We start from the raw sequence: 16,574 nt of genomic DNA on the forward strand, positions 1-16,574 counted from the left end.
AGGTGGAATTCACACTGATATTTTGATGTGTAATTTAATTGAATTTTTCAATAGCCAGAAGAGCAGTATGCTAAAACATTGACATATTTTAAATGATTGAACTTGCCTTATCTAAAACCCAGACTTCTTCCCTATACTTTTGCTGCAGCACAGACTTATTATTTGTTCCCTGATTGTTTGTGGTTTGATATCTGACACATCTACCAAGCCTTCTAGTTTGTCAATTTTAGGGACGCTGGACCTTTGACCAACAGGACGCATTCTGTCATGGGCTGGGGCCAGGGCAGTCAAGCCTTGTGGGCGGAGGGAGTTCCTTGTAGAAAAGCTCTTAGTTATGTACTACTACTGGATTTAGAGTGGGAATCTAATTTTAACCTTCCATTTTGTTGGTTAGTCTAGTTCTATAGCTTGGTTGCAATAGTCTAAAAGCTATCCTTTTCTATAAGGTTTCTTTCCCTGTATAAAAATGAGTTAATGCCTCACATTGTTCTCCTTACTTAGTTGTTACTTCATAAGGATGAAAAAAATAATGTATTGAGGCTATACTTTCAGGTACAGGGCTTTAGATCAGAGTTCGGGGGGCCTCAGCTGCCCTTTAGGAAACTGCCTCATCCCCTCTCCACCCGACAGAACCCCCTTGGTCAAACTGTACCTTGTCTTCTTATTCCACCCACGAATAGAAACGCTATCAGTCAACGACTCACCGGACGTTCTGGACAGGCAGAAATGCCTTGCTGCCTTGGCGTCACTCCGACACGCCAAGTGGTTCCAGGTTTGCATTTTGTTCTTATATTTGTCTTTAAGTAGAAAACTTGTAAGTTGTAATTGCCTAACTTTGTTAAAATGTTTTAATGTGAGTTGTAGATGTGCAGAACTTAGCATCTGTTAAATGCACAGTTGCTAAAGAAGCACTTGATGAATTTAGTTTTTCAGAAATGGCATAGTTCCTAGTTGCTGCTTTGTGCTAAGAGTAAGTTTTCATACACAGTAACAAAACATTATAGAAATAAAAAGCTATGGAAATGTATACATAGTTTACCCTTGACAAAGTAGCACTACAAAAATGTATGTTTTGTCTCAGATTGATTTTCACATTCATTACTGACCCCCTTCTTGCTTATTAATTTGTTCTAGGCCAGGGCAAATGGCTTGAAATCATGTGTCATAGTCATCAGAGTGCTGAGAGATCTCTGTACCCGTGTTCCTACTTGGGCTCCACTTAGAGGATGGGTAATCTAATAAATTAAATTTCCTTTATAGTTTACAAATGTTAAAAGTGGAAAAGTGTATGTATGGAAAAGTGTTCCATACATAATGGCAGACTGTTCTAATTTTTTAAATAATAAAAGAATCCCTGTAAAGTTGGTCAATCTTAAAATGTCCCCATCTTTTCAGAGTTCATGTGAATTGACTAATGTGGTCTCTGTCAACAAGTTCTTGTGCAGCGCAAGCTTCTATAGATGATGGAAGTTAGGAATTTTTTTCTAGATTTTGTCTTGAGTGTTTAGAATTACATTGCTTAACTTAACCAGTCTCAAATATTATTGAACCTTTCTAATAAGTGATTAAGTTCTAAACCTGAAGTCCTATGCTTTTAGAAGTGGACAGTCAATAATAACTGTCAATAATAATAATAACTACAATAGAACTACATTCTATTGTAGTTATTGTTATTATTGACAGTTATTATTGACTGTCCACTTCTAAAAGCATTGGACTTCAGGTTTAGAACTTAATCACTTATTAGAAAGGTTCAATAATTATAGAATGTAGAATTCTATTGTAGAATGTTTTTTATTTCTTAATAAAAGTGTTGAATGCCTATTATATTACTGTGATTCTATCTGATACTGTACATAATGACAGTGGATGCTGTTAGACTTTTTCCCTTTTCCATTTACATACATATTGCTTACCTACAAGCAAGCTGGTCTGTCGCTGCCAAATAAATTCACAAGTAATAACTTAAACCCTAATGTTGTTTGCAACAAAATGAGTTTGATTTGAAGACCATGCACTCATGGTCTTCACCACTTAATACTGTCAATCTGTTTTTGCTATTTCCTTGCAGTTATAAGGAAAATGTCTGTTAAAGAGATTGAATAAAACTCACATACCTATCAGTGATAGGCAGAGCGGTCCAAGACATAATAATAAATTCTGCAACAGTTTGCGGTTCTGCATTTCTCAGATTCTATTTGATAAATGTCTCAACTTTTACTCTGGTAAAATTTAGGCTTTTCTAAAAGTAGCTTTGCAATCATGGGAAAATAAATTATTTTGGTACTTATGAATAGAATTTAAACAATATTAGATATTGCATTCATACATCCCTATCTGAATATTATTTCAAATAACTTATTTGGAAATAGAAATACTATTAACATACATTTTGCACATCTGACATTTTGTTTCTTTCCTAATCTATAATCGGCAAACATCTTAAGAGTACTTAAATAGCAGTGCTGGTTTAAGAAAAGATCCTGATAGAATTATTATAGTTTGTTTCTATCTGCAATCACATGCTTTTCTAAGTAAATAAAAACAAAACATTGCCATAGAAAAGCAGCACTGTTTAGCCACAGCCTCCCAAGCCTTTTGGAAATGTGGGATTATAGGAAGTTTCTCCGTAACTATTCTTAACTCTTACTGATAATGGTTGAATCAGATAGTTCTGAAGATCGCATGATAACCCATATCCACATGATAAGTCATGGATCAGTACCAGCACCTTAAGTTGTACCTAGAATCTAATCAGTCTAAGTGCAGTACAATTACTGCAATCTGATGTGAGCAATAGCAAACACATTTTTAAAAAATCCCTGCAGTTTTCTTGGCAATATTTTTCAGAAGTAGTTTGTCATTGCCTTCTTCCTGGAGTTGAGAAAAAGTGACTGGGCCAAGGCCATTCAGTTGGCTTTGTGCCTAAGGTGGGACTAACAGTTACAGTCCTCCAGTTTCTACTCTGATGCTTTAACCACACTAAACTGGCTCTAGCAAACACGTAGACCACCACATTTTTGAATAGTTGCAGTTTCCAAGTAGACATTAAGAACAGCCCTTGAAGCACAATAGTCAAGGCAGATGGTGATTATGGCATGAGTACTGTAGCCAAGAACCCTTGCCAAAGGTACAGCCTCAGTTACAGTTAGTATGTCAGCTGAAGCTAGGCATAGGCCCCTCTAGTTACAGCTAGATGTAGCAAGAACTGTCAATCCAGGAAAACCCCGGAGTAACAAATCTTCCTTTCTAATCCTTTCTAATTGAAGCCTGATTGTGGGAAAATCTGAAACTTTGCTTAATGTGAAATAAAAATGAACATATTAAGTCAATACCAATTTTCTGTTCTAAATGGCACAGGTTCTTATCTCAGACAAAAACTTGCAAAATTAGCAGAGAAGAAAATAGCATTTAATAGTATGGGAAAAGTCTTCATTTCCTAACTTTAAATTAGAAATAGTCCTTATTTAAGCAACCATAATTAGCACTGGCAACTTGGTCATTATGCAGAGTAATTGCTAAGTAATATCACACCTGTGTTTATGAACTTCAGCTTTCCTTTGCTTTATAGACCTTATATGAAATAAATAAGTGCAAGGACAGATTGCAAAGTTAGTTTTTCATAACTGTTGTAACTGCAAACCATAGCTAAACAAGGCAGCTGCTGAATGAGGACTGCCTGTATATTTTGCAACTGCCTATCATAGAAAACAGAAAGCTATGATCAAAAAGATCTGTATTTGTATTATAGATTTTGATAATTGTTCTGCTATTTTCATTGTTTCGGAAATTTCTTTTCAGCCTCTAGAGTTGCTTTGTGAGAAATCAATTGGAACAGCCAATCGGCCCATGGGAGCTGGTGAGGCACTGAGAAGAGTTCTTGAATGCCTTGCATCTGGAATAGTTATGCCAGGTTAGATGGTCCTTGGCTGTTGAGAATTTCAATGGATATTTGTTCTCTTAACTAGTACAAGTTAGAATTGATCATCTGTTTCATTTAAAATCCTGTATTTAGAATATAATGATAAATTGAGTAGATGTTCTTTGGACCCACTATTTCCGATTTCATTTTGGAACATTTTTATGCATCAGCAAGTTTGCCACATTGTTGGGCTTAATGGTCTGCAATTTAGAGTAGATCAGATTATCAACCATACTTACAATATTGAGTGTTAGGTGATACTAAGGGAATATTCAGGTTTACATAGAGATCCTAGGATAATTCTCTGCATATCTTCCTTGTTTCCTGCCTTCAGATGGTTCTGGTATTTATGATCCTTGTGAAAAAGAAGCCACTGATGCTATTGGGCATCTAGACAGACAACAAAGGGAAGATATCACACAGAGTGCTCAGGTATAGTTTTGATTACAGATGTTACAAAACCGCAATGAGTTCTTACTGGTAGCTAGTAACCTCCATGAGGCTGGCTTTTATTAGAAAAGGGTCCTATTTCACTAATATAGGAGGCTTTTATTGATTGCCAGAAATAAGGTATCAGGTTTTTAACTCTTTAAGTTCTAGAGTACTTAACTATGATTTTTAAAAGAAGATGTTTATATGAAATACTGGGACTGGGTGTTATTTTAATAGATGTTGGGACAGAGTGACTTCTCAATAACATCCATTATATCTTTCTAGCATGCTCTAAGGCTTGCTGCTTTTGGCCAGCTTCACAAAGTCTTGGGGATGGATCCATTGCCATCAAAGATGCCCAAGAAACCCAAAAATGAAAATCCAGTTGACTACACTGGTATGCTTTGAAACTTGCGGACTTTATTTCTCAGAGATTTATTAGCCAGCATACTGAAATTTTGAACTTTTTATCTTACCAGTCCAGATCCCCCCTAGCACAACATATGCCATCACTCCTTTAAAACGTCCTATGGAAGAAGATGGAGAGGAGAAATCTCCAAGCAAAAAGAAAAAGAAGATTCAGAAAAAAGGTATTGAGTTGACAAGAGGTAGGTTTGCTTAGTTTTTAGGTGTTCACTAAGATGGTTATTTGGTTACAGCGTTATATGCAACTAGATGAATAGTATATCTCATAAATTGATGGGCTTTACGCTTTTGCTTGATAGCAATAAAGACTGCATTTAGCAGTTGGCAGTAATAATGCATAAGCACTCATATGAAGTTGTTGTAATCTAAAAATAATTTCTTTTCTTCAGAGGAAAAGTCAGATCCTCCACAAGCTATGAATGCTCTTATGAAGCTGAATCAGCTAAAACCTGGACTTCAATATAAACTAGTATCTCAGACAGGTCCAGTTCATGCTCCTATATTTACTATGTCTGTGGAAGTTGATGGCATCACTTATGAAGCTTCAGGACCTTCCAAAAAAACAGCCAAGTTGCATGTAGCAGTCAAGGTAAAGAGTAATTGTAATAAGTGCCTTTGCTTTTAAACATCGGTTAATTTATTCTCAGAAGATTAATTGGTATCTACTTATTTGTTTGATTCGTATCCCAGCTTTATTTTTGGCAACTCAGGGATGCATACATACTTTACATTTTTCCTGTTCCCCTGTTTTCTTTGGACTAAGAAAAAGTGATTGGTCCATAACACCCAGCCAGCTTTTATGTCTAAGGGAAGATGTAGTTTCCCCGTTCTAGCCCAGCACCTTAGCTAGTGGAGCTAGATCATTCTGGCTCTCAAAGTTCACAAAAACATAATGGCAAGAAGCCAGAATTTTAAAAAATGTGTTGTGTGTGTGTGTATGTATCCAGTATATGTTTGTGTTTATTATGATTTGGCATTAGTTGGATTAACAAACTGGTTCCAACTTGGGTCTTGCCTGGGAGGCAATTTTGTAAAAGGAGCCTTTTTAGAATCCCTGTAACTTTTGCTATTAAATTGAATTAATTTTATTGGAAGTGATTACAGGTAGTCCTCGACTTGCGTTCAGTTAGTGACTGTTTGAAGTTACATCACTGAAAAAAGTGACATTACTTATTTTTCACACGACCGTTGCAACATCCCCTTGGTCACATAATCAAAATTCAGATGCTTGGCTATAAACTCAGATTTATAATAGTTGCAGTGTCCAGGGTTCATGTGATCACCTTTTGGGACTTTGACAAGCAAAGTCAACGGGGAACGCAAATTCACTTTAACAACTGTGTTACTAATTTAACATCTGCAATGATTCACTTAACAACGGTGGCAATAAAAGTTGCAAAATGGGGTAAAATTCACTTAACTGTCTCCCTTAGCAACTGAAATTTTGGGCTCAGTTGTCATAATTCAAGGATATTAAGCATTTAATTCAGCTGTCGCCAATATTTCTGGTTTTGCAGACCAGCTGGGGGAATAAGGGGATGGTTCTGCACAAACATGAGCAGCAGGCACATGCGCCTTCCCCTTGCACAAATGGAGCTTCACAAGTGTACACTTACCTGCAGCTCATGCAAGTGGAGCTGCACATGTGCACTTGCCAGCCATTTCTGCAGCTTGGTTCTGAATGGGCCATGGCCCTGTACTGTGGCACAATCCAGGGGTTGGGAATCCCTGATTTAATTTACTTTCAATAAAATTTAAATATAAATTAAATCAGACTTTTTTATTTGCTCCCTTCAACATCTGGATTTACCATGTAGAAATTAAATACAAGCTCTTAAAGTCAAGTGCTGAACAGCCAACAAATGAAAGATGGATTACTTCTGTTTTGAGTGAGTGTGGGCTATTCTTTCAAGATAGGTAATAGGATAGTTTAAAGTTGACAAGCTGTACAATAGACAGTACTAGAACAATTATAGCTAATTTCTTGTTTTAGGTTCTGCAAGACATGGGACTGCCTACAGGTGTGGAAGGCAAAGAGAGAGGTGATGAATCAGCAGAAGAAACTGATCAGAAACCAGTTGCAGTTGCTGTTCCTCCTGTAGTGGAAATTATTTGTACTCCTAGTGCTGCTTCTCCTTCAGAGCAAACAGAGGTGAACATGACTTATTATGCTTTTAGCTGCTTCATATCTAAGTGTTACATTTCTACTTCATTTTATAAATTTTAAAACTATTATCTTTTTGTGTGCTTTGCTTCATTCCACTTAGCTCTCCTATCACTAACATTTCTTTTTTATATATATATATATTATTTTATACACAAACACTTAATACATCAGTCAGTCCTTCCATATGTCATCTCAGTGTTTCTTCAGCGACTTCATCTTGTTGTTCCTCCTGTCTTCATTCTCTCTTAATCTATTACAACATCTCTCCAAAAATACAGTATTTTAATTATACCATTTTCTTGTATAACTATTAATTTGTTTATATCTCTTTTCTAGCCAATGGTAAAATTGACCCCATATCTTAAAGTATTCTGAATCCTCTCTTTCTTTAATTATCAAAGTTAATCTATTCATTTCTGCACAGTCTAAAATTTTCTTAATTATTTCCCCTTCCAGGGGGATTTTCTCTGCTTTCCAATTTTGTGCAAATACAATCCTCACTGCTATTATTACATGTATAATCAAATATATTTCTTTATTAATTTTCTCTGGAAGGATACCCAATAGGAACAGCTCCAGTTTTAAATCATTTTTTGTTGTGTCATTTCTTCTAGTCATATCTTAATTTTATTCCAACAATTTTTAGCTTATGAACATGTCTACCACATATGATAATAAGATCCTGGTAAATGGTGACATTTCCAACATTTAGCTGATTTAACTTGAAACATTTTTGCCAATTTTTCAGGAGGCATATGCCATCTGTAGAACATTTTATATTGATTTTCTTTATATGCAGTGGACATTGTTAATTTATAATTCCTTTCCCATAACTGTTGCCATTTATCTAAATCGATTGAATATACAAAATTTTTTGCCCAAGCTATTATTGTTTTCTTTACTTGTTCTTCCTCTAGTTCAATGCCAAGTAAAAAATTATATATATTTTTAATTATTTTGTCCTCTGTTCCTATAAGTATCCTGTCCAACTCTGTCATTTCTAAGTAAAAACCATATAGTTTAACATCTTTTTCATATCTTGTTTGTATTTGCATATACATATACCAATCTATCTCAATCCCCTGTTCTTCCAATTCTCGTTTCCCTTTCAATTCCCTCTTATCTGTTAATAATTCTTTATATCTAACAATATTTCTAAAATTAATAATATTTGGGTGTGTTAATGCTTCCATTCTTGATAACCATGTTGGTATTTTCAAATAGTATTTATCTCTAACCTTCTCCCACATCAATAACAATGCATTTCTTATATAATGTCTATGAAAGTATGTATGCATCTTACTTCTACCATACCATAAAAATGCATGCAGTTGTAAATCGTGTCCTTCCAAAGTTAATAATCTTGTATTTCTTAATTCAATCCATTCCCTCACCCAAGTCAATACTGCTGCCTGGTAATATAATTCCCAATTCGGCAGTCCAAATCCTCCACGTAATCTCGCATCTTGTAGCATTTTTATATTTATTCTTGCTTTTTTCCCTTGCCATATAAATTTCCTTATTATCTTGTTAAGATGTTGAAAATAAGTCTCTTCAATTTTTATTGGTACTGTCTGAAATAAAAACAATAGTCTTGGCAGTATATTCTTCTTGATTGTTGCGATCTTTCCCATAAATGATAATTGTAAGTTTTTCCATTTCTCCAGTTCTTTCTCAGTTGGTCCTTTTCATTTATAATAATTATCCTCTTTTATTTTTACACATCTTGAGGTTAAATATATTCATAGATATTTGACTTTTTTCACAATTTGTATTTCTCTTTTTTGCTTTTCTGTGATATTTTTCACCAATATTTTTGTTTTTTCTTTGTTTATTTTTAGGCCAGCCACCTTTCCATAATTCTCTATTTGTTCTAATAGTTTGGGGTCTGTTGTTTGGAGCTCCTCAAGATGAATACTAAATCATCTGCAAAGGCTTGCAATTTATATTCTTTTTTAATTTTCATCCCTCTTATCTCTTCATTCCGTCTAATATTTCTATTTAAAACTTTTAAGGTCAAGACAAATAACAGTGGGGATAAAGGACATCCTTGCCTGTACCTTTTGTTATATTGACTTTTCCTGTCATTTCTCCATTCATCATTATCTTAGCTGATTGTCTATTATAAATTGTTTTTATAACATTTATAAATCTCCCCAAAATCCATTATCTGCAATTGTTTTATCATAAATTGCCAGTTGACATTGTCAAAAGCTTTCTGAGCATCTAAAAATATCGCCAATTGTTTTTCTGAATGGGTCTCATAATATTCCAAAGTGTTCAAAATTATCCTCATATTGTCTCTAATTTGTCTTTTAGATAAAAAGCCATTTTGGTCCATATGAATGAATTCATTTAATAATCTTTTTAACCTATTCGCCATTATTGAAGCAAAAATCTTACAGTCCACATTTAATAATGAGATTGGTCTATAATTTTTTATCAGTTGTAAATCTGCATCTTCTTTGGGTATAAGTGTTATGTAGATCTCCATTCATGAGTCTGGCATTTTTGCTTTCATTAAAAGTTCATTAAATAATTCCAACATTACTTAACACCTCTTGCAATATTTTACATAATTCCACTGGTAAACTATCCGGCCCTGGTGTTTTCCCACTTTTTTGTCTTTTAATCTCTTCTGTTAATTCCATCTTGCTCCTTAGCATTCTTTCTTCCTGTTCCTTTGCACTTTCTTCTTTTACTTCATCTTTGTGTTTGTGTTTTGTCTCTCTTGCTGCTCCCAATTCCTCTTCTAATGGTCCACAAAATTGTTCATAAAATAGGTTCGCTTTTTCAATAGAATCTAATCTATATCTTTGTTCTTGCCATGTCACCAAGATTCCTTCTGGTATTAACCATCTGAAACTCACTCCTTTTGTTATTAAGAGTTTTGTTAAAGCCCCACTTCTGGTGACGTCATAGCAGCTGGAGCAAGCAAGGGATTCTCTCCCGAAGCTGACAGCTCCGTTTGCTGTGTCTGGCGGCTGATTAAAGCCATTCTCGAGCGGGAAAAGCTCGGAGAAAGTGAGGGGAGCATTAGAGTAGAGGTGCAAGCTACTGGAAGAAGCTGAGGAACTCCCCAGGGCCGACGCATCAAGAAGATGCCTGGAATGGCATCCCAAAGCTGTGACAAGCAGGAAGTCAAGACATCCCGGTAATCGCATTTAACTTGATTCGGTTTTAAATCGGAAGAAAATCAAGGGAACTCTGAAAGGCATTTCTACTACGAACTTTGATTTTTCTCAGCGTATTTAAGCTAAAATTAAGGGTGGCAAAAGGGTTTTGGAGGCGGACTGAAAGAGAGTGACAATGTCTTGGATAAGATCGTAAAAGAGGAAGATTGGACTTTGTTATTCTTAATAAAACAATCTCTCTGCTGGACTCTGAAGATCCAGTGAAGGGGAATAATGATTCATTCAAGCTATTTTTGAAATTGACCCTGGAAGCTACAAGTACGACGCCATTTGCATGAGCTGTCAATTTGGAACAGCTTTCTGAATGCGAAAATGAACATACAGTGCTCTTTGATTGCCATCTAGTGGTCAATCCTGGGATTTACTCTATAATTAACTTTTCTTTTTGAGAAATTATTTATTGTGATTGGTCTGGTAATTATTATCTAAGAGTTATTATTATTGAGTATTTGATAGATATTAAATGAGAATTGTTAATTATTGATTATTCACCTCTTAATTGTAAAACTACAGCTTATTTGCCTTAATTGCTTTTCATACTTATTATATCAAAGACAGATACACTTTTAGAGTTATTAATTGATTATTTACTAATTAATTGTAAAATTACAGTTTATTTGTCTTAATTAATCGCTCTTCACATTTATTATATTAGAGATTGATAGACTTTTAGAGTTATTGATTTCAATTCAAATATTGAGATAAAGTAGTCTTACTACCATGAAACTGAACGATATTGACAAAGATACGTGGCAGTGCATGATTGATTGAAGAGATCTTTTAGGCCTATCCAAAATGGCTACAACCACGACAACACTTAAGAAGAAGACATTTACATCCTCCTCCTCCCCATCTCCGTTAACAATTCCGCAGATGCTAAGGAAATCAGCAGAAGATGTCTCACCCTCGGGTAAATCCCCAGCCTTATCCCGAGAACTGCAAGACATTCTTAAATCCATACAGGATATGGTACTCAAGAATCAAGATACACTAGTTAATAATCAAGAAAGTACTTCTAAAGTACTTGAGGAATTAAAATCGGATGTGACAACATTCACAAACGAGACAAGGCAATTCCACACAAGATTTGAAGAGATCCAGAATATCTTAATTAACCATGAGCGACTACAAACTATAGAGACGAAAACAGCCAAAACGGATAACAGACTAGAAAAAATGGACTCTCACTATGCAATGATCAATAAAAAGATGGAAAACGAAATAGTGATGCTTGAGATGGACAGGTCTGGGTATTTTTTACGTTTTTACGTGGAGGAAAAAAGAATGTCTCAAAAAAGTGATGGGAGAAATAATTGCGGGAATTCTAGGACGGGACCAACTTGATGCAACGAGGGAGGTTGATGAAATTTACTGCATTTACACTAGTTACGCCAGGCGACATAATCTCCCAAGAGAAATCCACATTCGTTTCTCTAAGAAGGCAGTTCGGGAGGAGGTACTTTAGAAAACTAGGGATCAAACATTCACTTACAAAGGGAAGCGGATTACAGTATTACCACAATTATCAAGACGTGTGCGGGACTCTAGAAGACAATTCGACTTTCTTACAACTAACTTAAGAAAATACGGAATTCGGTATCGCTGGTTAATGCTAGAGGGGTTATTGTTCACATGGCAGAGTCAGGATTAGACTTGAAACCCCACAAGACGCACAGGAATTTTATGAATCTCAATTTACTCACTTTGATCGAGAAAGTGAAGGGGAACCAGAGAGCAGGAGCTTGGAGGATATTATACAGGAGACAAGGATGGAAAGTCATGATGAACAGGAGAAGAAGATGAACGGAAAAGAAAAGGTCGGGGATGGACTTGGATTGCAAGTGGAAACTAGATCACAAAAACAGAAGGCCACAGGTAAGTGAGGATATGGAAGAGGGGCTACACCTGTTTTTGGTGAATATTAATGATCTAAATGGCCCAAATAAAAGAAAGTTTGGCTTAACCTATAAAAACAAAATTATGATCTTGGAAATTGTATCCCTGGCCGACCAGAAAAAAATGAGGTATTGCGATGTATAACCGTAAAGGATTAGTGACTCAACAATTACATGCAAATGAAGAGGGAAGAACATTATGTTTGGAGATTAAAATAGGTTTAAAATTGGCTTTACTAGTAATTATGCTCCCAATATTGATCAAAAAAACTTTTTAAAAAAACTATAAGAAGATAGCTGATCTCGATTATGAAAATGTATGTATTATGGGAGATTTTAATGCAATCTCAGACGTAGGTAAGGATTATGAACCAGGGAGGGGATCCCAACAATATGCAAAAGGACAGAGAAAAACACTACCAAAAACTTGGGGCAAATTGGCAACTGAAATAGGACTGTCAGATGTATGGCGAGATTTACACCCTAAAGAAAAACAATACACCTACTTCTCCCCCAGACATGTCACGGATTGACATGTTTTGGTCAACATCAGATTAAAGAGGCGATTAAAGAATTGGAGATAGGTACAAATGTATGGGCAGACCACCATCCTATAATAATCAAATGGGTAGGGGTAAAAAAAAAAAAGAGCGAGATGGTCCATGAGAGCTGAATTAATGAAGGACAAGGATTTTGTTAATATGATAAAAATGGAACTCCATTTTTTTTATGGAAAACAAAAGAGAGGACACTTCTTTACAAAATACTTGGGACACTGCTAAGGCCGTAGTACGAGGATTGGTAATAAAATACTTAGCCCGCAAGTGGAAAGAAGAAAGGTCAAAAAGGGTGGAGCTAATATCAGAGTTAGAAAAAGTGGAAGAGGTGTTGCGATTAGACCCACGAAATCTTAAGTCCAAAGAGAAAATAGAGTTAATTAGACACGAAATTTCATTAATAAACCAAAAGGAGTTGGCAGACAAAATTAGGAAAAGCAAACAAAGACAATTTGAACATGCAAACAAAACTGGGAAATGGTTAAGTTATAGACTAAAGAAAGAGGCAGAAGCAAGAAAAATAGAATACCTACAGAATAAAAATGGAAATTTGGCAGTTAATAGGGATCAAAAAGTAAAAATAGCCCACGAATTTTACGGCGCCCTACATGGAGAAGAAAGATGTCAAGAAAATAAACTTGGGGAATATCTCCAGGGACTTCAATTGGAACCGATCCCCGACTCTTTTAAACACACTTTAAATAAAGAGATTACTATTGGCGAAATTGAGAGAGCTATTAAGAAGCAAGCGGGGGGAAAGACCCCTGGGCCTGATGGTCTCCCAAATGAATTATACAAAGGTATTATTGACTTGCTGAGTCCTCAACTAAATGATGTATTTAACGAGGCCTTAACAGATGCCAAGATACCTCAATCCTGGAGGGAAGCTTATATTTCGTTGGTCTCAAAGCCCAACTCAGACCAATCATTAATTCAGAACTACAGATTAATCTCGCTCTTAAATGTCGATTATAAGATCTTTACGACAGTACTAGCAGAAAGACTCAAAATATTTCTTTCCCACTTCATCCATCAGGACCAAAATGGCTTTCTACCTTATAGACAACTTCGAGACAATGTAAGAGTAATTTTAAATGCAATGGAGTATTATGAAAGGTATTCAGACAAAGATATGGCAATGGTATTCGTAGACGCCCAAAAGGGCTTTGATAGGGTCAACTGGAGTTTTATTACACAACAATTAAAAATTATGGAATTTGGCTCTAAATTTATAAATGCAATTCAGGCTATATATACTAAACAGTTGGCCAGGTTGCTATTTAATGGAACAATCTCCGATGAGATTAAAATCTCCAAAGGTACTAGACAGGGTTGCCCTCTCTCACCATTATTATTCATTTTAACTTTGGAACCACTTCTCAATATAATCAGGCAAGACAAGGTTATTAGAGGCCTAAGGATTAGGGGAGAATTATACAAGCTCCAAGCATTCACTGATGATTTTGTATTCATCTTGGAAGACCCTCTAACTTCAGGTCCAATACTGCTAAGGAGAATTGAAGAATATGGAGAAGTAGTAGGATTAAAAATTAACAAAGATAAAACTGAAATGATATCCAAAAACTTAACAGAGGATCAAAAAAATAAGGTGCAGGAAGCCATGGGACTTAAATTTACTAAGAAGGTAAAATATCTAGGGATTTGGCTGACAAACAAATGCTCTAATATTAAAGAGACCAATTACTTCTAACTATTGGCTGATACAGTAGAGGACCTAGATAGATGGAAGAATATACAGTTTTCACTTTTGGGCAGGGTTGTTGCAATCAAAGCCCATATCCTCCCACAGTGGATTTTTCTATTTCAAATGGCTCCTGTAAATTTGGATAAAAATTTCTTTAGGAAATAGGATCAGGCAATAAGCAAAATTATCTGGCAAGGGAAAAAACCACTAATTAAGAGAAAAATGTTACAGGAACACAAAACGGGGGGGGGGGCTTGGGGCTCCCAAATTGGGAGTTATATTACCAAGCCTCGTCCCTTCTTTGGATAAGAGACTGGGTATCCCTCTCGAGAAAACACATATTAACGATTGAGGGATTTGATCTTCACCAAGGCTGGTACTCAGCTTTGTGGGCACAACAAGGAAAACAATCTTAAATATTTTACTAACCACTATATTAGAAGAATTTTAATAAAAATATGGGAAAACCTGCCGCAGGGAGGCGGAACCGACCAGGTGGTTCCGCCCCAGGCGCCTGATGGATCCTGAGAGATTCCAGATGGAGCTTGGGCCATTTCCTGAGGTTCTGGCACACGACTCGGCTGAGGACTTAGTGGCCGCCTGGGATAGGGCGGCGGCTGGGGCTTTAGACCGAGTTGTGCCTTTGCGGCCTCTGACCCGGCGCCGGTCTCACCTGGCTCCTTGGTATACTGAGGAGCTGAGGGAGATGAAGCGCTGGAAAAGACGCCTAGAGAGCAGTTGGAGGGCTAGTCGTTCTGAATCCGACCGGACACTGGTAAGATCTCATATTAAGAATTACTTAGTGGCGATAAGAGTAGAGAAGAGTAACTACTTTTCTGCTCTTATTGCATCATCAGATAATCGCCCAGCTGCACTGTTTAGGGTGACCCGCTCCCTGCTCCATCAAGGGGCGCGGGAAGACCCCTTTGAGGGTAGAGCTGAGGAGTTTGTACAATATCTGTATGACAAAATCGCTCAGATTCGGAAACAGCTGGACTCTGACTGGGTTGATCCAGGGGAGATGACAAGGGCAGGTCCTGAGAATATTATTTGGGAAGAGTTTGATCCTGTGACTCCCGAAAGTGTGGACAGGATACTGAACAGACTAAATGCGACCACATGTTTATTGGACCCGTGTCCCTCCTGGTTGGTACTGGCCTCCCGGGAGGTGACGCGAGGCTGGCTCCAGGAGATTATAAATGCTTCTTTGAGTGAGGGTGTCTTTCCCGCCGCCTTGAAAGAGGCGGTGGTGAGGCCCCTCCTCAAGAAGCCCTCCCTGGACCCAGCTGTGTTAGCAAATTATCGTCCTGTCTCCAACCTTCGCTTTGTTGCGAAGGTTGTTGAGAGTGTGGTTGCACGACAACTGCCTCAGTACCTGGATGAATCGAATTATCTAGATCCGTTCCAGTCGGGCTTCAGGCCCGAGTACAGCACAGACAGCATTGGTCGCATTGGTTGATGATCTCTGGAGGGCTCGGGACAGGGGTTGCTCCTCTGTCCTGGTCCTATTAGACCTCTCAGCGGCTTTTGATACCATTGACCATGATATCATGCTGCACCGGTTGGAAGGGTTGGGGGTGGGGGGCACTGTTTTACAGTGGTTCTCCTCCTTTCTCTCTGACCGGTCGCAGTCTGTGTTGACGGGGGCAGAGGTCGACCCCGAGGCCCCTTATATGTGGGGTGCCGCAAGGATCGGTCCTCTCGCCCCTTCTGTTCAACATTTATGTGAAGCCGCTGGGTGAGATCATCCGTGGTTTTGGGGTGAAGTACCATCAGTACGCTGATGACACCAGGCTGTACATCTCCACCCCAGACCACCCCAATGATGCCCTCGAGGTGATGTCCCGGTGCCTGGAGGCCGTACGGATCTGGATGAGGAGGAACAGACTCAGACTCAACTCATCCAAGACCGAGTGGCTGTGGTTTCCGTCGTCCCGATATAGTCAGTTGGCGCCATCTCTGACTATTGGGGGCGAGTCGTTGGCCCCCACAGATGGGGTTCGCAACTTGGGCGTCCTCCTGGACTCGCGGCTGTCTGTAGAAGAGCATATGACGGCCGTGGCCAGGAGGACTTTTTATCAGGTTCGCCTGATTCGCCAGTTGCGTCCCTTTCTGGATCGGGACTCGTTACGCACGGTCACGCCCTTGTCACCTCACGCCTGGATTATTGTAATGCTCTCTACATGGGGCTCCCCTTGAGAAGCACCCGGAGGCTCCAACTGGTCCAGAATGCGGCCGCGTGGGTGGTGACGGGAGCAATGTGGCGCTCTCATGTG

At 37.8% G+C, this 16,574-nt stretch overlaps 1 protein-coding gene across 7 annotated transcripts in view; it reads left to right on the forward strand.

Annotated features, from left to right (window-relative positions):
- Window positions 1-16,574, forward strand: part of ILF3 (interleukin enhancer binding factor 3) — a 43,639-nt gene that overhangs the window by 14,162 nt on the left and 12,903 nt on the right. For 4 of the 7 annotated variants that reach the window (XM_070938308.1, XM_070938309.1, XM_070938310.1 and 1 more), the window contains exons 6-13: window positions 681-772; window positions 1,135-1,230; window positions 3,802-3,913; window positions 4,257-4,354; window positions 4,640-4,751; window positions 4,834-4,962; window positions 5,170-5,369; window positions 6,774-6,932. In XM_070938308.1, coding sequence (XP_070794409.1) covers window positions 681-772; window positions 1,135-1,230; window positions 3,802-3,913; window positions 4,257-4,354; window positions 4,640-4,751; window positions 4,834-4,962; window positions 5,170-5,369; window positions 6,774-6,932 — 998 coding nt within the window. The remainder of the gene's footprint in view (window positions 1-680; window positions 773-1,134; window positions 1,231-3,801; window positions 3,914-4,256; window positions 4,355-4,639; window positions 4,752-4,833; window positions 4,963-5,169; window positions 5,370-6,773; window positions 6,933-16,574) is intronic. The other 3 variants (XM_070938312.1, XM_070938315.1, XM_070938314.1) reach the window with 1 other exon arrangement.

The sequence above is a fragment of the Pituophis catenifer genome, unplaced genomic scaffold (assembly GCF_029215685.1).
Source record: "Pituophis catenifer annectens isolate HBS135680 unplaced genomic scaffold, rPitCat1.0.hap2 SCAF_2, whole genome shotgun sequence".
Taxonomy (NCBI): Eukaryota; Metazoa; Chordata; class Lepidosauria; order Squamata; family Colubridae; genus Pituophis; species Pituophis catenifer.